This window comes from Centroberyx gerrardi, chromosome 16 (assembly GCF_048128805.1).
Source record: "Centroberyx gerrardi isolate f3 chromosome 16, fCenGer3.hap1.cur.20231027, whole genome shotgun sequence".
Lineage (NCBI taxonomy): Eukaryota > Metazoa > Chordata > Actinopteri > Beryciformes > Berycidae > Centroberyx > Centroberyx gerrardi.
The window spans coordinates 16,831,645-16,854,724 of NC_136012.1; the positions used below are offsets into that span (position 1 = coordinate 16,831,645).

General features: G+C 44.6%; 2 protein-coding genes across 2 annotated transcripts; one reads left to right on the plus strand and one right to left on the minus strand.

Annotated features, from left to right (window-relative positions):
• Positions 1 to 1,101: 1,101 nt before the first annotated feature.
• Positions 1,102 to 14,105, minus strand: tent5d (terminal nucleotidyltransferase 5D). Its single transcript, XM_071923885.1, has 6 exons — positions 13,986 to 14,105; positions 9,499 to 9,813; positions 8,731 to 9,051; positions 8,652 to 8,669; positions 5,570 to 6,108; positions 1,102 to 1,132 (listed from the first exon to the last, which is right to left on the minus strand). Exons 1-6 carry the CDS (start codon positions 14,103 to 14,105, stop codon positions 1,102 to 1,104), a joined length of 1,344 nt encoding a protein of 447 aa, XP_071779986.1.
• Positions 14,106 to 14,587: 482 nt separating this feature from the next.
• On the plus strand, positions 14,588 to 18,871 carry LOC139930659 (charged multivesicular body protein 1b). The gene is made up of 8 exons (XM_071923896.2): positions 14,588 to 14,721; positions 15,095 to 15,192; positions 15,313 to 15,459; positions 16,653 to 16,721; positions 16,868 to 16,975; positions 17,104 to 17,147; positions 17,791 to 17,863; positions 18,327 to 18,871. The coding sequence occupies exons 1-8, from the start codon at positions 14,706 to 14,708 to the stop codon at positions 18,369 to 18,371; spliced, it is 600 nt and encodes a 199-aa protein (XP_071779997.1). The 5' UTR covers positions 14,588 to 14,705; the 3' UTR covers positions 18,372 to 18,871.
• The last annotated feature ends 4,209 nt before the right edge of the window (positions 18,872 to 23,080 follow it).

Below are 23,080 nucleotides of genomic sequence, written 5' to 3' on the forward strand. Positions count from 1 at the left end.
GTCTCTAATTGTTTGTGTTCAACTCCCTTGTTTATCTGCTTGGCTCAGTGCTCTCTATAGGGGTGGGATGTACAAGAGCGAGTGAATGGGAAGAGCGAGGATGAGAGGGAGAGGAAGAGAAAGTGACGGGAGGTAAGGAAGAAGGGGGGGGGGGGGGTGGAGAGAAAGCAAAGGGAAGAGGAAGTGTGCAGGGAGAAGAGCTGGATGCAGATGGGGATCTATTCTCTCCGACACGCAGACAAGATGGAAATGAGTGGGCGTCTGTGACGTCAATCAGTGTAGACACAAACACACAGACACACACATCGAGACACACCCCTCCTCTTCCAGCCCCATGCTGATACACGCTTCGCTGCAAACAGCAGTGCTACGGATCACACGCATAAACATCAGCACACACAAACAGCCCCCCACCCCCCACCAAACACATACACACACACACACACACACACACACACACAGGCAGCTCAGTGTTTCATCTCTGACCTGACTGAAGATGTCAGCAGCTCGTTTCATCCATTTATACAGTAGAAAAGTGACTGCCGGCAGAAAGCTGTTATGTGCCACAGCCTGAATAAGTTAATCTAGTGAGAGAACGGTAATAGTGGTTTTCACAGTTTTCACGACAATTTACATATAAGATCATTTATAAGGCAGGAGGCCTGAGAGTTGGCAAAAGAGAGTTGGCAAACAGAGTTGGCAGGCAGTCTACAAACTACGGAAGGTGTAGGCCCACCTCTCTGTTTATCCCATTGTACTGTGAATAAGACAGTCATTCCTCACATAAGTTTAGTTTTAACTAGAGCCTTGGTACAAACTTTATGTTGAAAAAATTACATATTACAAATGACATAGGCAAATGCAGTACAGTGGCACATGGGCTGCTGTGTAAAGAAAAATAACTGGGGAAAGACAACACTAGGCAGCAGGATGCACAGCAGTATATTATAACCTTTATTCCATTACAAATCTGTCTTTCTATCTGTCTCATTGGTTGTCTGTTATGTACGCGTGTGTCTGTGTCACATGGCTAACATTATGATCCATTATGCTGAATTTAGTTTGCATAATTAACAAGGTGAGGTCTCAGTGACCCACAGGTCAGGTTCCTGAATAGGCTTTAGCCTGACACCTGAGAGACAGGCAGACAGCAGAAAGATGATTGGGAAACGTAATCATCTTTCATTATGTTCTGGATCAGTGCAAAATTTGGATTGTTGTGCAATGAGTGGAAAATGTTGACAGCACAATTTAAGCCTTAAAAATAGCACAGACGTGTTAATGTTGTTCATAGAATAACAAAGTAACATGACTAAAACGTATTCAGGCTCCACTGTGTGTGGCAAGTATTTGGCAAGTCTGCCTTTAAGAAATCATCCATCCATGTCAGAGAGTCGTGACGACACAGACTTCTATCTAGAGAAATGAAAACTATTTTTGAAACACTCCTCTGTGCCTTCCCAATTTTGCTTTTTAAGGATGAATTAGTGGATCGAATAAGAGTGCATTAATTTCAGTGCGGTGGCGGTGTGTGTGTGTGTGTGTGTGCGCGTCTGAGTGTGTGTGTGTATGGGGGGATGGGAGGGGGGGCATTAAAGCTAAGGATGTGGCAGCCACTTGCCTTGCCAATTGCTCTATTTCTTTGAGTAAAATGGTTTTCTTGGCTGTTTCTCATCAAGGTTTTTATCCTCCTGTACCCTCAGCTGGAAGAGGACTGAGTCATAGCAGTCAAGGAAGCAGGTGGGTGGGAGGCACAGAGTGGGTTGGGTGAGGAGAAAGGTGGAGGATGTGGGTGGCAAGGGTTGGGAGAAGGGTGAGGGGCAGGTTGGGGTGAATTGAAAATCATGGATGGTGAACATATCCATTTTAGAGGAATATTATACCTGGTGTGTATCAGTCAATATCTGTAAAATATAGAATATCCAGTCTGTAACGGAACAATTTGCAAGTCAAGCACTCAAGTGACCTTCTAGCCTTTTTTTTATAAAGCATCATAATTTATTTTAATTTTGTGCCACCAATCATTCTGCAAGAGTAGGTGCTGCTATTTTTAAATGGTGAATATCTCATTTTGGAATGACACTCATCAAATATTGTGCTTATGTGAGACTTTGAAGGGCCGGCAAGCAGTAGGAAATTACAGAGGAATTAATTTGGATGAGCGGATGAAGGGAGAAGAGGTGTTGGGGGATTAACATAAGTTGGCTGGCAGCCATAATTATCTGGATTCACACTCCTTTTAGATAGAGCAACAGGTTCCAGCCCTTCAGCCTCCTCTAACCCCAACTCAATGCTTTTGGTTTCATTTATACTGCAGAAGCTATTATGTGCCCTCCAGCTCATCTTATTTTAGACTAACTTTGAGGTATGTAAAAATATGTAAATTTGGAAATATGAATAAACTAATAGCCTTTACTTGCATGCTAATAAAATTGCCACAAATTCCTGTTGGACGTAGTTGTATAAATGACGCATACTGAAATTAAATTTCTCATATACTGGCCAGAGTGCTGTGTATGTGAGAGAGACAGAAAGAGAGAAAGACAGATGTGTGGGTGATGTTCTCTTTTTGTCTCAGTGAGTTTGAAAATGTTTGTTGAGGGTGGACGGGTGGGCGGGCCATTAGGAAAATTGATGTGCGTTGCGCGTATGTGTGTATGCGCGCGTGCACGCATGTGTGTGTGTGTGTGTGTGTTCGCCTGCTCTGACATCACTGCTGCCGTCACTGTAGCCACCTCAGAGTGACTCCCATGTGACTGAAGGCCTGACAACCTCCCCCACTCTCCCCATCAAACTCCCCTGCTCTCGCTCCTCTCGCCTCGCTTTATCTATAACCTCCCCCCCCTCTCTCTCCCTCTCCCTTGGCTTTCCATCACCCCCTCACTCTATTTTCTCCTCCATCCATCTCTCTGTCCGCTATCTCTATCTTTTCATTTCACCCACCCTTTTCTCGCCGCTTCTCTCCATCTCTCTCCCCCTCATTCGGTGTGTGGGTCTTCCCTGTCTTCCGTCATGGCTCTGTACACCCACCCTGCTGCCTGTCTCTGTCTCTATGGAAACCCCGAGTGGACAAGAGTGGCTCAGAGGTCTGTGAGACGCTGATACAGACCCTATTAGATCACGCTCTCTCTTTCCCTCTCCCAGAGACACACACATGCGTGCGACCTTGCGCACACGAGCGCAAGCATGCACGTAAATAGATTGTGTGTGTGTGTGACCATGCCAGTACCTGCCATCACACATAAGCCCCCTCGTGGAAAGAGACACCCCCTTCTCCTGTTGTGCCCCTGGCTTAATCGGTGGTGTGAAGTGGGAGGAAAGGACAGAGGGTAGGAGGGAATAGGGAGGGAAGCCTATTATTTCATTATATTGTAGGTCTCTACAATTACTGAGTGGAGTAGAGGACCACCTGATGCCCCTTTTGCACATATATTCACTCTCAAAGCATTCACACACACACACACACACACATACAAACAGTACATTCATTCACATACTCTCTCGCTCCCCCTCCCCCCCTCCTCTCTCTCTCCCTCTCCCTCTCTCCCCTTTCAGTCTCACACCTCACGCACCATATTCTCCTCACATTCACACATTGTTGAGCCCTGCTGTGTTGCGTAGACTGTGCGTCACTCGGGTCCAAATGCATCTGAAGGACAGGTGATTTGTGATAAGAGGCCTCACACAGACAGCATTTCACAGCTCTGGGTCCCTCTCCTGGGCGCCATCGTGATTTGACGTTCACGCTTAAGTGGATTATTGCAATGTGCAATCATGGGGAGGGCGTGAGCTGTACGATATGTAGTTTTGGGGAAGAGGAGGCGGGGTGTAGTGAATAAGAATGGAGTAAGAAGGCAAGAAAGGTGACAAAAGTGAGATCGGAGTTCTCGTTACAGCTAGGGCTTAGTTACTTTGAAAGAATTCAGTTTTTCTCACATCTGTGGGTTTGTTGAGTTTATTTTATCAAAATGTACATGAATAAACTACAACAAAGGACTACATTAAAGAAGACATCAAAACAGGCAGCAATAACAGGGGTCAACAACTGAACACACTCCCAACCCAGCCCCAGGCCCACCCCATTACACCCCCAGTGCAGTGATATAAAGACATGCCAACCATGTCTCACATTTAGGCACTTGATTTCCCTACCAAACCATCTTTGGTCATAGTCGCTGTTGCACGGCTTTAAACTTAGATTCAAACAGGTTTGAGGTGAATTTGAACTTGTCTCATGTTGATTCTGACTGTGTGGTTTAGTGGATGCTGATTCATGCTGAGAGGAGTCATACACGTTTCAATGTAAATCCTTCAGTTTAGACAGATCGTTCTGTGTCTGCCATGTTTAGAGATGACCCAAAGATGGCTATAACCTGACCACCTCCGTTAAGTAAACTTTAGCATAAGTAAATCAGAACACTAGCTGGTACAGTACTTCACATGATTACGGAAAAGGACTCCACGAGAGAAAGGAATCAAGCACTACATTTTAACACGATTTACCTGAAAACAATACAGTGTATTTGTACACAATATACTGTATTCAATAAGCTGTACAGTCTATTGCAAAGGCATTGTTATTGGCATTTTTCTGTAGGTACGAGCCAGTCTGTTTACCAGTGAGTAATGTCTTGGAAATTCTTGCAAAAATAGATCAAATTTTCATATCTTTTACTAAGTTATGAAAAGCCTTTGCTTTGACTTGGGGATGTGATCTATATATTTAGCTATTCATGCAATGTCTTACTTTGTGTGCGTGTGTGTGTGTGTGTGAGTGTGTGCATGTGTGTGTGTGTGTGTGTGTGTGTGCATGTATGTGTATTTGTCAGTGTATGTATGTGCATGCATGTGTGTGTGTTTTGATGAAGGTACTGTACACACTGGTAGACTTATCCCTCAATATTTTTTTTTTCCAGAATACATCCCCTTCAGTAAAGGAATAACAAAGTTACATTAAACTGTTTAAGAAGCATAGTACTCACACAGTATTTGGCAGTGAGAGAACAGTCCTAATTTATCCATGCACAATATCAACCACAGGCGAGGTCCACATTCTGAACAAACCCATTAAGAACAACACAGTAAGAACATGAAAAGGGTGAACAAGGATTCAAGAACCTGGAAGTGTGTGTGTGTGCGTGTGAGTGTGTGTGTGTGTGTGTGTGTGTGTGTGTGTGTGTCTGCGAATGTCAACACCACAGCTGGTTTCCCGGGGAGACCAAAGGGCTGTGACTCATACGGTGCATACAGCATTTCCTGGAATTTGAACAATATCGGAAGAATTATTATTTTCCCACAAAGCCAAGATAATTACATATAATCATGTTAGAACCTTACAGAGTAGTTAGTGAGTCTATAGTAAAAACCCACTCAATCCCACCCCCATAGGTCTATTATAGACCAAACAGTTTATCCCTGGATTATATTTCCATTTTCCTGCTTTCACAATGGCAAGCACCTTCCCCTTGTTTTTTTTGTTTGTGTGTGAATGTGTTTGTGTGTGTGTGTTTTGAATGTGTTTTAGACTAGTCCAGTCTGTGTGTGCAGGTGCAAGGGGTAAGGTTGGTACAGCAGAGTTGATCCTCCTTGGGGTATGTAGTAGCTGCAGTAGCTGGGTTCTGCTAGGTAGGGGGCACTGTGCTCGGCAAGGTACGGGGCAGGCTGGTAGAAGCACGTGACGTGGTCTGTGTTGGGGATAATGTTCTGCTCTCCTAGAACCTTCAGCGCCAGCACTGTGATCATGTTCAGCGTCTGCCGCCTCTCGTGTCCCATCAGACACACCGTGCTGTCGTCCACCACGCGGCGCAGCGTCATCAGGTACTGGTACTTACTTCTCTCCTCTCCGATGAAGTGGTTCTTCAAGTAGGACAGGATCTTCCTCTGCTGCTCCTGCACGTCGGGGAAATCTATGAAGAAGCGCGAGCACATGTAGCGCTCCAGTGTCTTAATCTGAGTCTCGCTGGCTGGTCGGTAGTCCCTGACTAACAGGTTGCTGTATTTCAACAGACCGCCACCTCGAATCTCCTCAGGATTCCTGGTGGCAATCAGACGGTAGCGCAGGTGGTCCATGGCTGCCTCAAAGTCACCGTACATGCTCTCTGCCAGGACCTCGACCGCAGGGACCGAGCCAGATGCCCGTGGAGCTTTGCTCTGTTCAGGCATGTCTGCGGTTACCTTGGGGGCCTCTTTGTTCTCAGGCACAGAGCTGGATGCCTCAGTGGCTTTCGGCGGGGCTGATTCCCCTGTCTCTCCGGGCTGCACGTCTGAGGTGGAGCTTGGGATTGTGAGTGGAAATGAGACAGGCTCTGGAACCCGAGGCAATGATGAGATATTATCTTGTTCCTTTTCATCCTCCGACAGTAGGAGAGGTACGTCTGGCTGAGGGGAAGACTGTATAATCTGGCCCTCACTCTCTGTGTTCAGTATCAAAGGCTCCAGGTCTGAAGATACCTGAGGTACAAGGTCCTCTGACTCCACCGGCGGAGTGAGGCAGAGGAGGGGTGGGCTGAGGCAGGGGGAAGGGGGACTGAGGCAGGGGGAAGGGGGGCTGAGGCAGGGGGAAGGGGGGCTGAGACAGAGTGGAGGAGGGCTGAGGCTAAGCATAGGAGGAGTGAGGTAGGGAGGTGAGCTGAGGCTGGACGAGGTAGGGCTGAAACTCAGGGGAGGAGAGCTAAAACTGGGAGGAGGGCTGATGCTCAACATAGGAGAAGTGAGGCAATGGGAGGGAGGGGTCAGACATGGGGGAGGGCTGAGGCTGCGGGGCGAGGGAGTGAAGCAGGGAGGAGAGAGACTGAGTACGGGAGGGGTGAGACAGGCAATGGGAGGGGTGACAGAGTGGAAAGACGGAGGTGAGCTGGGGGCGGTCTCTTTCTCAACAGCCACTGACAGGCTGCTGGGTGGCTGATCCAAGTCCATGGTTTTGGCCTGTAGTTCTCTGTTCTCATCCTCATCACTGAGCTCTGCCTCTGAGGTATGTGTGGGATCCTGGGTGTTTGTGTCGCATTTATCAGTGTGAGAACCTAATGTGTCTAGTGAGTCAGGAGGCTCTGATGTTTTGGCCGGAGATGAAGTTTCACTAGGGGCACAGGAGGAGGACTCTATCTGACTTTGTTCATCACAAGCCACCTGTGTAGATAGTGCCTCTTTCAGGTTCAGAATAGCTGTTTGACATAAAACCTCGGTGGTTAGCTGGGAAGATGATCGCTCTTGAGGTAAAGCAGGCATGGGATCTACAGTGGAGATGGGGCTTAGATCAGGGGCTGGATCGGGGGCTGAGATGAGGTCTAGGTTTGGAGCCAGGTCAGGGGAAGGGTTGGATTTAGGCTCAGGGTTTATTTTGGTAGGGATAGTGGTTGTGGTGGTAGGGGCAAAGTCTGGGCTGGGAGCTGTAACGGGGTTGGACATAGTGCTTGGTTCTGGGTTAAAGGCTATCTCAGGTTCAGGGCTAGGGCTAGGATTTGGATCTAGACTGGCAGCTATCACAGGTTCAGTTTCAGAGACCGGGTTGGGGTTGGGGTTTGGCGTAACCTTCCTACACATCCTCCGAGGGGGTTTAGGAGAGGAGTGTTTGAGCACCACCATCTGAGATAGTCTACTTGAGGCTTTACCAGGGGGAAGAGAGGAGGTCTTTTTGTCTGAAACAAGGCCGGGTGGTGCAGGTAATATATCCTGAGTGTCTGGTGGGTTTACTGTGTCCAGTGTGTTGGCTGTTTTTTCTGAGTTATCTGTGTGTAGTGTCTCCAGTGTATGCTGTGTGCCAGTAGGCTCTGTGTTGTCTGCTGGAAATGTAAGAGATAAGGAGGAGGTGGAGCAGGAATCATCTACAGCCAGTGTCTGTTCTATATCCTTTTCTTCTGTTGTTGAAATCTCTTCTGTCATTTCAATTATTTCTGCATCATTTTTCCTCTCTGCTTGTATCTGCTTCCCTGTCTCTATTTCCATTTTTCTCTCATCGTCTAAGTGTGTATGCGTCTCTATCTCTGCATGTGTAGATGTGCTAGTGTCTGGAGCAGACAAGTGTTGTGTTTTATCTTCCTCATTGCTTCTCTGATCCTCACTAAAACACTCTGTGAAGTCTGTTTTATCTGAGTGTTCTTTACTGTGCGATTCTTCCGCCAGGTTTAAGGACTCTGTCTGGGTTGGGTCGGGGTTTTCTGGCGGTTCTGAGCATCCCATCTGGTTTATGAGTTCTTTGTGTTCAACAAGGGGTTCGGGCTGGTTAGGCGGTTCTGTCTGGACAGAGGGTTCCTCGTGATTTGAATGTGCTGATTGTTTACCATCAGAAAGCTGGGTTTCTTCTGAGCACTCTACCTGCGCGGAGCATTCGGTCTGGTCTGGAACCTCCGGGTCCTGTTTGACTTCTGCCTGACTTGGTGGTTCGGCTTCGTCAGAGTGTTGTTTCTCTTCTAAGAGAGGGCCTACAGGTGTCTGCTCAGAGATGTCCACCTCTTTGACGTTTTCTCTGTGTTCTGAGGGTTCTTTCAGTTCTGCGAGTTCCTTCTGCTTTTTGTCTTCTTCCTGCTTGGAGTGTTTTGAATGCTCAGTCTGTTGTGAGAGTTCAGGCTGAGGTTCTTTTTCATGTGAGTCCTCCATCTCTTCGTTCTGTTCGGTCTGGTTGATCTGAGCCCCCTCGTTGCTGCACAACTCTCTACTAGTGGATTCCAGCCTCTCTGTTTGTGGAGCAGTGGCATGTTCAGGCAGAGAGAGAGAATCTTTGTTCTGATTCTCTACGGTCTGCTCCTTAAGGTCCATGCTATTGTCTATGTGCTGTGATTCCTGCTGCAGATAGGACTCCAGCAGACGGTCCAGAATGATCTGGAAGGAGTCGACGCTGAACTCAAACTGCCGTCTGAGCGCGCTCACAAACTTGAGCTCCAGGTTTTTGCCGCTGTTGTTGGAGAGGGAGATGAGGCTCCAGCGGTCGTGTTCATTGAAGACCTTGACCATCTTCTGGACGTAGGCCTCCTTCATTGTGGCGCTGCTGATCCTCTCTCTGTTGACCCCAGCAGGCAGGCAGTCCAGCAAGCAGCCCAGCACGGACTCCTTGATCACCTGGGAGGAGCACAGGTCAACACCATGACAGCTATAACTAATGGTAGCAGTCTGACTGTTTTATTGCATGTATTATGGGACTGATATTGTGATACTCTTGTGGTTTACTTTCCAATAGAATGCAATTAACCAATAGTAGTAGTATTGATTCAACCTTGTGATAAAATTGAATATATGAACTATTGGCATTGTCAATATAACACTAACAGAATTTATAGTGCAACACTGTAATACTTTATTGATCAGTGTATGGAAATTTGCTTGTCCCTCCTCTACAGAGAGGTCAGAGGTCAGGGTCAGCTGCAGAACAGCAGCCCTTGAGCTGGTAGGGATTCAGTGTCTTGCTCAAAGACACTTCAGCAGGGCGGATGCGTGCCAACCTGGAGGCTTGAACCCTATGCCACCATTCAATATAAGCAGTGCAGTATATCACAGTCTCATTCATACCTGGAAATCCTCCTGTCTGGGCAGTTCCACACCAAAGATGATGTCCAGGTCCTTGTAGCTGGTTCCGTTGTCTCGGACTAGGACGTGGCTGGCCGTGGAGCCGTTAAGGCGAACATCCCTCACTGTAATGCCCTGCTTCTCCAGCCTGGCCCGCACCGCCGTGATGATGTCACGAGGACGCAGCTCCAGCGTGGGGAAGTTCCCGCGGCCATGGATCGGAACCACCTCGGACAGAACCTGATCGAGAACCTCCACCTGCTCAGCGTTCAGGCTGTGGAATCGCTGGCTGGATCTGGTTTCAGACATGCTGCTGCCCTGCAGAGAGGGAAGGAGGGAGTGAATGAGAGTTTATTACAACTCCCAAACAAAATGTGCTATGTTTCTAACACTCTCTCCCTCTCTCACGCACACACGCTGAAAAACACACGCACACATGTGCACTCGCTCACACTTGTATGCGCACTCCCTGCCAGTCTGCTGTCTGCAAGTCACAGCTTGGCTGACAGCTTTTCCACAATGCTAATGTAACTGCTGTGTTGACAAGCTGACGGGGGAGCGATCCATGTAGATGAGCTTTGCATAAATATTCCTCCACTGCTCAACCAGATCACAACAAATTAAGGGGAGGAGTTTCACTGGAATCACAGAATCTGAGTCAACCACATTACAGTATTATTTACGCAAGAGTTTTATATTACATCAATTAGTCCCTTTATTTACAGTCCGTCTCATCCAGATGAAATATCTTTCAGCCTTATCTGGATCAGTGTCTGGCCATTGTCTGAGCCAGTGTTTTTCAAAACATTACAGAGAGAGAAAAAAAAAGCATTAATTTAATTAAATTAGTACTTGCTTTCATCTATGACACAAGAGTAAAAAAAACAAAACAATAATAAGCCAAATGTGAAGGCAGACTGAATCTGTGTTTATTGATTGTTTCCTCCAGGGGAGCAAGGGTTAAGCTGAATGAGTCATCACCAGCAGACTGCATTAATCACACCAACGTCACTAATTAAAGACACACATCTGTTTTTGTGCCCCAGTGTGTGGAGCACATGTGTATACATTATAAACAATAACCCCACACACATTCATGTGCTGTGCACACAAGCTTTTATATAACATCTTTGTAAATAGAGCACACACACATATATAATTCAACGACAGCATGTTTATTTTGTCAGAAGCATTGAGTATGTCCAGTATAGGCACTGAATTGTAACTAACTTAATTGACATTAAAAGACTGCTGTAATACAAATTGGAACAAAGTGGGATTTGATATCAGCCAATTATTTTGTTTGGTTGTTTCCCCCTGTGTAATCCTCCTGCCAATTACACACACAGCCTCTGCTTCCAGACTTCATCAATCAGTCTGTATAAGTAGAGACATTTTTGAATAAGCCAAACAACATTTGCCTAACCAACTCAGTCTGTGAAGCCTCTGTTGTGTGTTTGAGTGTGTGACTGTGGGCGCATGTGAAAGTGTTCCAGGGAGAGAGTGCTTGTGTTTGAGTGTGCAACTGCGGTTCAAAGCAAGCCATTATGATCTATTGTTTACTTTAATCAATAGTTATCACTTAGTGCTACAGCTGAATGTTGCTGATTGCTGTGATTCATCGATACTTGGAGGGTAAACATCAGAGTACTAATGAGCAGTAATGGAATGGTTTCTCGTAGCAGTTTATAAATCAGACATCAGAGGGCTATAATCTGTAACAACCTCAATCAGAATCTGTTATGGCTATAAATCATGTGATGCCACCATGTTGCAGATATTTCAACTAACATTGAAGAACAACGCTTTCTTTTTGCTATATAGCCTCTGTAATGCTACAAAAGAAAAGCATACTGAGATTCAGGCAACCTCTCTACCCATTCAAAGATAATTGAGTATGCTTACCAGAAGGCTGAGTTGGGTCTGAGAACGCAAAGCCCCTATAAAACTGTTGTGGCTGAGACATCAATCTGCGCCCCCGCTTTAACAAGGTGGGCTTGAAGTTGAGCGAAATAGCAATCGAGCAGCCAGCGGCGACAAATAACGTTCAAGGTGTTGGCACGGATCAAACAAGAGAAACAATGTGTTGAGGAGGAAGAGAGGCAGCACTGCGGGGTTGTTTTGCTCTTGGCCCCTGTATCTCCCCCTCCCCTTTCGCACTCTTCTGCAAACTTGCAGCCTGAGTGACTCATCCAGGCGTATCGTCTCGGCTCGCGCAAAATCTACGGCCATCGAAAACTCAACAAAGCCAACTGCATCATGCAAACTAGACTAAATAAAATAAAAATAAAATAAAATAAATACTCCAGTGTTCTCTCAACCGAAGTTGCCAGAAAGTCTCGGGTGTAAAAATCAGTAAAGTAGCATACAAGAGACCAAAGGTTTCTGTCCTATATACAGTAGACTCTAAATTAGTAAGATAGAGTAAACCTACACATATGCAACCCAGACTGTATGAGCCATCCTGCCGTCTAAATATTAGCTAATCCTTATTTGTTTGTATTCTCCCATTCGCTAACATAATTATGGTCCCATGCACTATGGCAAATTGTCAACATACTTAGGCTACAACTCGGCAGTGATTGTGTAACCCTGCAAATTCTCATTGACCATAAAGCCAATTGCTATTAGAGACTGATGTTGACAACTGACTCATAAAAAGCAAAATTCCACTGTATGCAGACATATAGACAGGGATACATGAGAGTAAACCCACCTAATTTTTGTTTCCCCACCTTTTCATTTGCGAAATACAGTTTGCCTACCTTTTTAGGCGAATAAAATCATTTATAATATCAATTAATATTGTATAACATAGTAAATAGTATCAAACACATGTAAGTCATATGGGGATATATGGTCTTTTAAAGGGAAATTATAAAATAATACTTTTGTGGATTTTTTTATTTTTTTTTATGTTGGTGATAGTTTCCCATATGATGATCATCGCCTAGAGGTGATAGTTTACCCACCATCACTGCATATAGTTATTGGACTTATTGGCACATTTAAACCGCGACCACCAATCACATATCCCGTAATACCCTAGACCAGTGTTTCTCAGTCCTGGTCCTCCGGACCCAGAGCACTGCTGGTTTTTATTCTAGGTATCTAATCAGAGTCTGATTTACACCTGGGATGCCAGGTGAATATAATTAAGTGCAATTGACCACCTGGTAGGGTAGAAAACCAGTAGCACTCTGGATCCCGAGGACCAGGATTTAAAACCACCAGCCTAGGCTATGATCCATGCAGCCATACAAGTGAATTAACTACCAACTTTATTGAGCTGACCGGGCTTACCTGTTGCTTTGGCATGTAAGGGAGCAGCTGGCTCCTGGGTTCACAGCGGTATTAAGCCTTGGGTATCCACCGAGCTTCAAGTCCGGAGAGTCTGTGTGTCTTGTATGTGTTGTCTTTTTAAGTTCCTATCCACTCTGGTTTGACTTGGTGCTGATGCGGCTCTGTCCCTTATAAGGCTTATAAGGATGGAATCTGTGTGCGAGTTCATTCGGGCGCTGTCCAGGAGGCGCGTGGTGCTGAAATGAAGACTCTTGTGAGTCCTCACGCTCTTGTTTTCTCCTCCGGCCGCCCGGAGCGTAACGCAGTTTCCATAGCGACCTGCCGTCATCCAGTTAGGACTTGGGAGGGAGGGGGGGTCTACAGTCACAACAATGATGGCGGTGAAGGGGGGGGGGGGGGGGTGTTAACAGGTGTCAGGGACGGTGAGTTTATGTGTCCCTACTCTGGTGTGTTCGTCATATAAATACGACTTCAAATAGGCTACACTGAGGTAAGCACGACTTGGTTAACGGTTGGGATGTGGAGCTAGCTAAAACCTCAGAGAGACAACCTGAGGAGTTCAATAGGGCCCAAGTAGCCGGTTCAACGGTAGTTTTGAGGAACATTTTTTTTAAACACTTCTCATTCAACTCTACATTACTATCTCTCTCTCTCTCTCTCTCTCTCTCTCTCTCTCTCACACACACACACACACACACACACACACACACACACACACACACACACACACACACCATTACATCCAGTGCTGTGTCCATACAGAATATCAGCAGCTATGAGTCATCCGTGCTGCTCCCCCTGACCCAGCCATTAATCCTCTCCCCCTCCTCCTCTCCGGCCGGTGCACGTAGGCATCAGACCCCTTCTCTTCTTCCACCCTGACTCCTTCCTCCCTCATGCTCTCTCGCTCTCTGTTATCTCCCTTCATCTCCAACTAAAACCCTTCTCCATTCCTTTTTTTGTGTTCCCATCAGCTCACACGTCCAGACTACTCGCATATTTTTCCTCCATGCAGAACACTACAAAGAAAACTACTGGGCAACATGGGCAATACTCATGTGTCCTGCCGATGCATCAGAAAAAAAAAACCCGATCGCAGCGCTGAAAGCGAGTGTCTCATTTGAAAAGGTCAATTTACTCCCTTACAAAAACACAAATGACGTCACTAGACGTGTACCACAACCTACCGATACCGAGTACAAACTATTTTTAGCCTGGAACTTGTCTGCCTTAGACACGCGCCCCGTCGAGTTCTCGAACGGTCGTGACGTACGAGGAGCGAGCACGCCCTCCGAAATCGTGACCATGATGTGACGTTGGTGAAAGGTAGCCGGAAGTGTCAGCGAGAGCCTCTAAAGATCAAGATGGTTCACACATCCTGTCCGAATCATCTCACATATTATGCATGCAACTGTCCAAAATTACCATATTAATGAATAGTCAGCTAGTAGGCTAACAAGATAAAACACACGGCATATAATTTATGCAAGATCTGTCATGAATATTCAGTAGACATCGGACATCAGCATACTACGCATGCGCCAAACAGGAGATCCTGCTAAGTAAAATAGTTTTCCACTGATTGAGAAACATGTCTAGGTCTCGCAACGCTATTGGTGTCTTACAACGACCTTAAACACAACTGCCTAGCTAAATAAAAAAATAAAAAACGCAGAAAAAAATTATATTGGACCAAATGTACCCCCTAGTCTGCCTAACAGGATTGAAGCGAAGACGGAAGTAGTCACAAGTGAAGCCTCTCATCTCGCGTGAATACCCTCTGTAGACAGAATCCTGAAGAAATCAAAACAAACATCTGTGGGACATCCAGAGGGTGGTCGGGCGCTTTCTTTCTGGACTATAAACACACTTAATACATTTGCTCGTCCCAGAGAGAGACGTTCGCCATGTCGAATATGGACAGTATCCTTTCCAGTGGAGTCTGACAAACATAGATACAGCTAGCTATCGTTAGCAGCAGCTAGTCAAATGTTAGCTAGGTTAGTTAGCTAAATGTCATGCAGCGTTAGCATAGCTAGTAAACACATCAACTTTTGCCCAGTTACTCAGTGACGAAGAAACTGCCAATGTACAGTTTAGCTATCTGATTAGATAGTTGTTTGATTGTTTGATTGAGCTTAAGCTTTACAATATTCAAACTATCTTTCTACAATGTTACAGTGTGTGTGTCTTCTGAGTTGGGCTCATGTAGTTCTCGTTAGATGTCTCAGGTTACTTTTGACATGTCAATATTCTCATTAGCAAAACCTGTGACAGCCCTTGACCAACCATGCAGAGCACTTGTTCAACCTCAAATTCGCTGCCAAGGAGCTACAGCGCAACTCCAAGAGATGTGACAAAGAGGAAAAGGCAGAGAAAGCTAAAGTGAAGAAGGTGGGCCAATTAAACAATGGGTTTACTAGAAACATATCAAGGAACGAGCTATTCCTGAGTACAGTCTCTATGATATAAATCCTGTGATGTGTGTGAATTATTCTCACTCTTGTTTCTCAGGCTATCCAGAAGGGTAATATGGAGGTAGCCAGGATTCATGCAGAGAACGCCATCCGTCAGAAGAATCAGTCCATTAACTTCTTGAGGATGAGCGCCCGTGTGGATGCTGTGGCTGCCAGGGTCCAGACTGCTGTCACTATGAACCAGGTCAGGATTGCAGGTCAACTGATGGTGCATATAGTAGGTCAGTGGAAATCTGTGAAAAACTCATCTAACCTTTTTAAAACTTCTTGACTGCGATCAAACAACCTTTTTCGAGGTATCCTCTTGTTCAGGGTACTAATAAATGATTAAGTAGTGAAAATGTGCTGATGTTTTGACATCCAGTGTAGTGAAAAAGGAATCCCAACTACAAACTATGTTTCCTACCTTAAGGTGGTTGTACTGGACATTAATATCATTAGCCATTTCAACGTGGTAACCTCTGAAATACTAACAGTTAGCTTCCTTTGAGTATCTGCATTAAAATCCCCAGCATATACTGTAAGAAAATTGAAAATGACATGGCTTGAACCTTTTAGTGGTTATTACATATCTACTATATTAGGTACTATATTGGATATACTAATGTACAAGATATTACAATGTGCATCTAGTTTACAAAGTATAATGTGCACATTCTCATTCAAATTATACTTTCCTCATTTCTCTTCACATAGTTCTGCTTGCTCCCTCATGAAACTTTTACCATTTTTATTCACAATTCCATTTCAGAAATTCTACAGCACAGACTCAAGAGAGCCAACTCTATATATATACACACACACACACACACACACACACACACACACACAAATTAAAAACAAAATAATATAAGACATGCTTCAGACCTTAATGTAATTGATTATATATATCATTGTATTAGCTTGTCGCTCACTTTAGCAGCTAGAGTGGCAGCCTCTTTTAAATTGTTCTACTGTTAGGAGAGTGCAAAGAGATTGTGGGTATCTGTGACTAAGCTGATGTTTTAGATCCTCCTTATTTTGTTTTAATACTGCTTGCCTCATAAAGCAGTCCAACTTATTAACACCCTTTATCATAACTCAGTTTCAATCAACTGTAGGTAGGTCAGATTTGAAAAGGCAAATCCTTAATCAGGGCCAAACTGTTGATAGGGCTTCTTTTTGGATTAGAGGTGATGACAAAGTATCTGGTTAAAGAGGGAAAAGTGACACCTAGTGGAAATATGAGGCTACAGCTTGTTTTTTAATGTTGTCAACAGCCAATTCACAGTCTCACATACAATGCCATGATCATGTTTTAAATCACAAAACATCAGCGCAGTAGAAAGTTAGGGGAGTAAAGAAGGCTTTAACCATGAGTTTATGTGGTTTGTCCAGGTAACCAAATCCATGGCTGGAGTGGTCAAGTCAATGGATGCTACACTGAAGAACATGAACCTGGAGAAGGTAAGAGGTATCTCCCATATGTACACACACACACACACACACACACACACACACTTAACAAAGGTTAAGACTGGAGAGGGAGCTCCTAAATATGCTTACTGAGACACAGTTACAACATCCTGTGTTGTGTCCATATTTCCCTCTAGATCTCTGCATTAATGGACAAGTTTGAACACCAGTTTGAAACTCTGGATGTGCAGACAGCTCAGATGGAGGACACGATGGGCAACACCACCACTCTGACCACACCGCAGGTAACACTCACACAATCTTGGGCACCTGTTGCTGTTTTATGCGGGCAGGCTTGCCCCAGTAATGTTTCAAATATTTAAGCGTTTATAGAGACGTTTTTGAAATGCCTGTTTGTTTGTTTGTTCCACAGAATGAAGTGGATACGCTCATGCATGAGATGGCTGATGAAGCAGGGTGAGTATGTTTCCCATAGACTCACAGCCTACGTGTCCAAATTATTTTAGATGATTACAACAACAGTAACAACAACAACAACAATCTAATAGAAATGATTAACATTATTCATGTAGAATTAAAAAAAATAAATGTATTAGTACTCAGTGCTGAAAAAAGCTTCAGGAGGAGAAATATGTGTGCATATACTGTTGATATATAGAGAGATAAAAAACATTACAAACAAGGCACCCAGAATAAATTGAACTAAAAGCTTTTTTGTTAATGACTTAATGACTTTTTAATTTAAAAATCAAAAACCATATTGCTGTATTAATATTCTTTGGCTGTAGTATAACCTGGGGACTCATACAAAAATCCCCTGCCACCTTTAGACCTTATTCTGAGGCTGGAGGAATTGCAGAATTGTGCTGGAAGACAAAAGCCTGCTTGTGTGTTTATGAGGGTCGAGGGATTTGTGATATACGCTAAAGCAAGACCATATCCCTCTTTTTAAATAATCAGTAAAATCTTAGAATCAGTACGACATTTTTCAGGAAGTCAGTGTGGTTGTAATATGTTCCCCTTTGTTGATTTTGCTTAAGAGCCTAGCAGCCAAGCAGATACGATGGTGAAACAGTTCCTATGTTTTTACTGTGTTTAGGTTGGATCTTAACATGGAGCTTCCTCAAAGCCAGACTGGCTCACTGGCTTCATCTGTGGCATCCTCAGAACAGGTAACACACACACACACACACACACTCACACATGATGTTATTGCTAGAACAGAATTTACATGCATGTTATCCCTATTATCGTAGACAGTTAAGTCTCCATTAGTGTACATGAACCAGTGTCCCCCAAAGCCAGAATCTTAAGAAAAATGTCTGGAGCTGCTTCACTGACAAATTGATTTTTTAATTCAGCTGACTTTGAGGGCACTGACCTCACCCAGAAGGATTTTCTATGATATTTGCTGGTTCAGAACTGTTGATACTATATTGAAACAAAGATCATTTGGGTTTAAAAGCTCAGCCGTTCTGCGAGCGCACAAAATGAAGCTCACATTCATTGTCAGCATAGCGGCTCCTCTTGATGGCATCACAGATTTCAATCCTGGTTCTCTGGGGTCTATCTTTGGGGAGGGAATTGTCCCAATATTATAAGACCAGTACATGTTCTGTTTTTGTGTGTCATCAGGATGAGCTCTCCCAGAGGCTAGCCAGACTGCGGGACCAGGTGTAGAGGAGAAAAAGAAATAGAGAAGAAGATGACGAGGAGGAAGAGCAGGAGGAGGAGGAAGACAAGAGGAGTGAAAAGGGTGAAAAGAGGAGAATCAACAAAAAAAGGTACATCTTCAAGATGAAGCTCTGTACCCGCCTCTCTGTTCAGGTTGGCTCTCTTGTGAGGAGAAGAGCAGCTCTCTCAGTGACTGATTGGGACTGTTTCACAGAGGCAAAACAAGGGATAATAGCACCTAGTACCTCCATATTAATGTTGATTTGCACACTCATATTTAACATGTATTAGAATATTTATTAACTCAGCAGTAGCACTATACAATGCTGGTCTGTCTCTTTTCATTTTAATGAGTTATCCTGGGCATTGTTACTGGATGAAGGGAAAATACAGCTGGTGTGAAATCTGTAGGACGAACAGTTGAAAAATTGATTTGTAAAAGTAATTGTAAAAAAACATTTATGGTCTAATGGCAAAGACATTATTTGACAATGTTCAGACACTGGAAACAACACTATATGAATGCCAACTTAAGATCATTACATTTTTTAATTTAATAATTTTATTTATTTATTTAAATATTTATTTTTCTGATATATTGCAGAGAGCCTGCTTTTCAACTGTTCTGTCTCCTACCTGCATGACTGAGGATGTGGGGAATTTTGGTGTTGCCTTGTCCGTCCCTGTTTTGTTCTCAGTTTTGGCTCTAGTGCAGGTTGCTGCACTGAAACTGATTATTTTTGATATGTTACTCTGAAAAAGGGGCTCATTCTAAATGTTTGCATGTGAGTATGTTTTGTGCGAGAGAGCTGGATTAAATCTTTTTTTTTTCTCATACCGTATGTTTTCCCCATGCAGTGGTAACCATTGTCTTGCTGTGGTGGCTCACCACTGCTGGATGGATTTATAACAAACAATGGTATTGACTTTTATTTAAGTTCTACTCAGCCGGGATGCTCTTTACTTATATGCGAAGACAGAAAGTCAATAAAAGAGTTTTTAACATGTCAGGCTCCTTGTCATTTTGTGTTTGTGTTTTGAGGGATGTATGCTCCTCTCCAAACGCCTCCTCCTCTCTGTCCCTCCTTTTTCCATCTTACCCCTCCTCCTCCTCTTTCCAACAGGGAACAGATGAGAGGTCAAAGGTGTCACCTGTAGAGGAAGCGGCCCTCTGCCGCTCGCATGCCAGTGCCTCATTACACACACACACACACACACACACTCCACCATAACCCATGAGGGAGGCAAGACTCAGCTGGGAGCCATTACAGGTGCTGTCCATGCACACACAAATATCTATACACAAACAGACTCACAGCCCTGTAGCCTATAGGCCTCCAGAGTGACACTCAGCCACCCCTGACCCCTTTTGTGTCCTTCCCAATCATCATCAGACACACTTATGTACCTAGCTACATTCACAATCATCATCAGTGGCCCCAGACAGACAGAAGTCTCCATTTTGCCTATTACCAGACACTTTGATGAGTGATTGGTCCATAGTTCAGTGTGTGTGAGCGTGTGCACGCTTCTTTGTACCAAGTCTTCAAGACATGGGAGTTACCCAAAACACTTCCCATTTACCGGTGACCCCAGTGACCCAACAGCTGTCACTCATTTCTGCCAGGAGTTAGATCATGTGGAATTAAAATTCCTTGTCCCTCTGCTGTCAGAACCACAAAATCTATTTGGTAATTTTTGTTTTAAATCTATTTTTGGCCATCAATGGTCATCTCTTCTCTTTAAGTCTGATTGAAGCTGGGAGAGTCCGTTGTAACATTTTTCTCCACCATGTGTGCATGGATGCTTCCTCCAGATGTGCTGGAGACAGATCCTGTATGAGCTCTGCTCTGGGGAACCTGTGTGTGTGTGTGTGTATGTGTGTGTGTGCATGTGTGTGCGTGTCAGGTGTCGATACCCAGTGGCATTCCCCTCCAGTGCCGTCAACACTTCCTTGTCCTGGTTCCTAGCGGAGCAGTAGTTGTTGACAGGCAGGGATCCGGTGGGCCGGTGGTCCTGTCCCTGTGGCCGACCCTCTGCCTTTCCTCAGAGAGAGACAGAGCTGCCGAGAGCCTCACACACACACACTGGCCCGGTGAGAAAGACAGCCTGAGGAGTTAGTGCTTCTGCTCTGATTGGTTAGACCTGTCCGAGACAGACACACACACACACACACACACACACACACACACACAGAATACAATATGTCAAGACACTTAGTCATGAGCAGGTAGTAATGGATAAACACAGCTAAGCTCAGTTCACACACCTTTTTATTTGTGCAATAGAGATTACCCCCTCTTTAAATCTTGATGATGCATGTTCATAGTATATATTATATTAATTTGTATCAAACTGGTATAAGGACTTCAATAGAAAAAAGCAAATGACCTCTTTTCTGGAAATATAATTGTATAATATGTAATATTAAGGGAATATGTGTATACTGTGTATTTATGTTGTTCATATTCTTAGTGGTTTACCTTTTGATGTTCTATGATGGAAATATTGCCCCTTCTGATGGCAAAGTTTCATACAATGAGGCAGCACAGGCTCGTTTTTCTCCTTCCCTCTCCTTGTCTTTCTATCTCTCCCTCTCAGCCTCCCACCTAAAATATTCAATTACTGTGCGTGAAGGGTCAGGTCAAACACAGGAAGCTGAGCTGATTGGTTCTACTCGGATATCGATGGGCATGTGTGACCAATCGCTGCTGCCCAGGGCTTTCCCCATCTCCATCTGCTGCTGTGTGTGTGTGTGTGTGTGTGTGTGTCTAATCGTTCCAGCCTAAGGCTTTCCCCAGTTTCCACTCACCTCTTGACCATTGCTTCCTGTTAGATGTGTTAACGCTGCTTTTAATCTGTTTTACTGTCTCATGCAGACACACACACACACACACACACACACACACGCCATTACAGCTGTCCCTATCCATCCCTGTTCTCCAGAACACGCTCCATTAAGATCTAACCAGTCTCCTGCTCACACCCTCAGAACCTCTGTCACACACGCAAACACACACACACACCTGATCCCTCCAACCCTCATCCCGTTAACCCCCCTCCTCTTGACCCTCTCCTTACCCCTGCACCCTCTCTGATATCTCTTACAGTATAACAACCCGTGAACATGGACATGTAGCCTTGTCTTTTACTCTTTATTGAAGCTGTCTGCCAGCCTTTTTGTCTGCACTATATCAGAATTAGTGAGCAGTATGGCATGTAAGCTGCGTTTCCTTTATATTTGTTATAGTTCGTCACCACACCTATAAAACTGCCGCCTCGGGCTAAATCAAACAAATTGAAATTCTCATTTACTCCACATGCTGCAAATTTGCTAAACTGTAACAGATAAGCTCTTCACACCCTTCCTCCTTTTCCCGATTCAGTTTTCTGCTCTTTACAGTGTTCATGTTAATGTGTCTTGCACGTTTCTGTTTATTTTGCATATCGTGAGTATGTATTGTGTGCCTTGCTGCAAACCAAATTTCCTGTTAGGACAATGAAGACTTTAATATGAACTTAAACATTAACTAATTACCTGAGTAGTTTTAGTGATATAGGTTTGTTTTACTGACATATTATTTTACCATGGCTTGAAAAACCTTGAAAAACATACTTGCTCAGGTTGAAAAGCCTAGGCAAGTATGCTTACTTTGAGTTGAGTAAAACTTAACTGAAATAGAAGCACTTGAATAAAATATTTGTGTTGTATTTGCTCATTTGACTGAGATGGACGTAGAACCTCAACCATCACTGTTACAAAACATCATAGTGAAAACACCTCATGAATGTATTCGCCATCTTGCGTGTATGTCTGTATAACTTTGATAAGCAGGGGCATTATAACATAGTTATATCAGTTATAATATGCTGTAAATGTGTCTCACTCTGCTCAGGTGGTGTGTAAGTTAACTTTGGGTTAGGCTGTGGGGTTGCAGGGGTTAATAAGGTGTCGTTCTAGTTGATGACAACATGACTGTCTACTGACAACTGGACAGTGAGGGAAAGAGGAAGAGGAGAGGAAGAGGAGAGACCCATGAACAGGATTTATACCTCTGGACTTACATTATTATTATACCAATGGAAATGACAGAGGTAATTCTGTGTGTGTGCGTGTGCAAAGCGATCTGTCTGGTGTGTGTGTGTGTGTGTGTGTGTGTGTGGTGCATATGGTAAAACACTCTACAGGTCTGCAGTTAGTCACACTCCCGCGTCTCTAATTGAATTAGCGTTGACAGCGCACAGTGCTGGCCGCGTGTATGTGTGTGTGCACCGGGGGCACTGGCTGCTGGCAAGCTGTCTGAGTGTGTGTGTGTGTCTGTGTGTGTGTGTGAAAGAGAAAGAGGGCCTTCTCCCTGAAATCAATTAAGCGAGTAGGTCTGTGGCTCTGGGGGTGAGAGGGGCACATCCTGTAGAGGGCAGCCCAGACAGACAGCACCATCTGGGGCAGCAGGCGGGTCGACCCTGGGTTGAGACATGAAAGACCCGGGGCAGGGATGAGAGGAGAGGAGAGTACAGGCCAGCATTAAATCACTCTTTACTCTCCACCCCGTACCCTCACCCCATCCCCCCGTCTGCCATCCGATACATCGGCCAAGAAGCATCCTTCTCACTCAATCACTCTCCATCTCTTTTCTAATTTTCCTCTCTCTCTCTCTCTCTCTCTCTCTCTCTCTCCCTCTCAGTATCTGTCCCAGGAATGATAACCTATCATA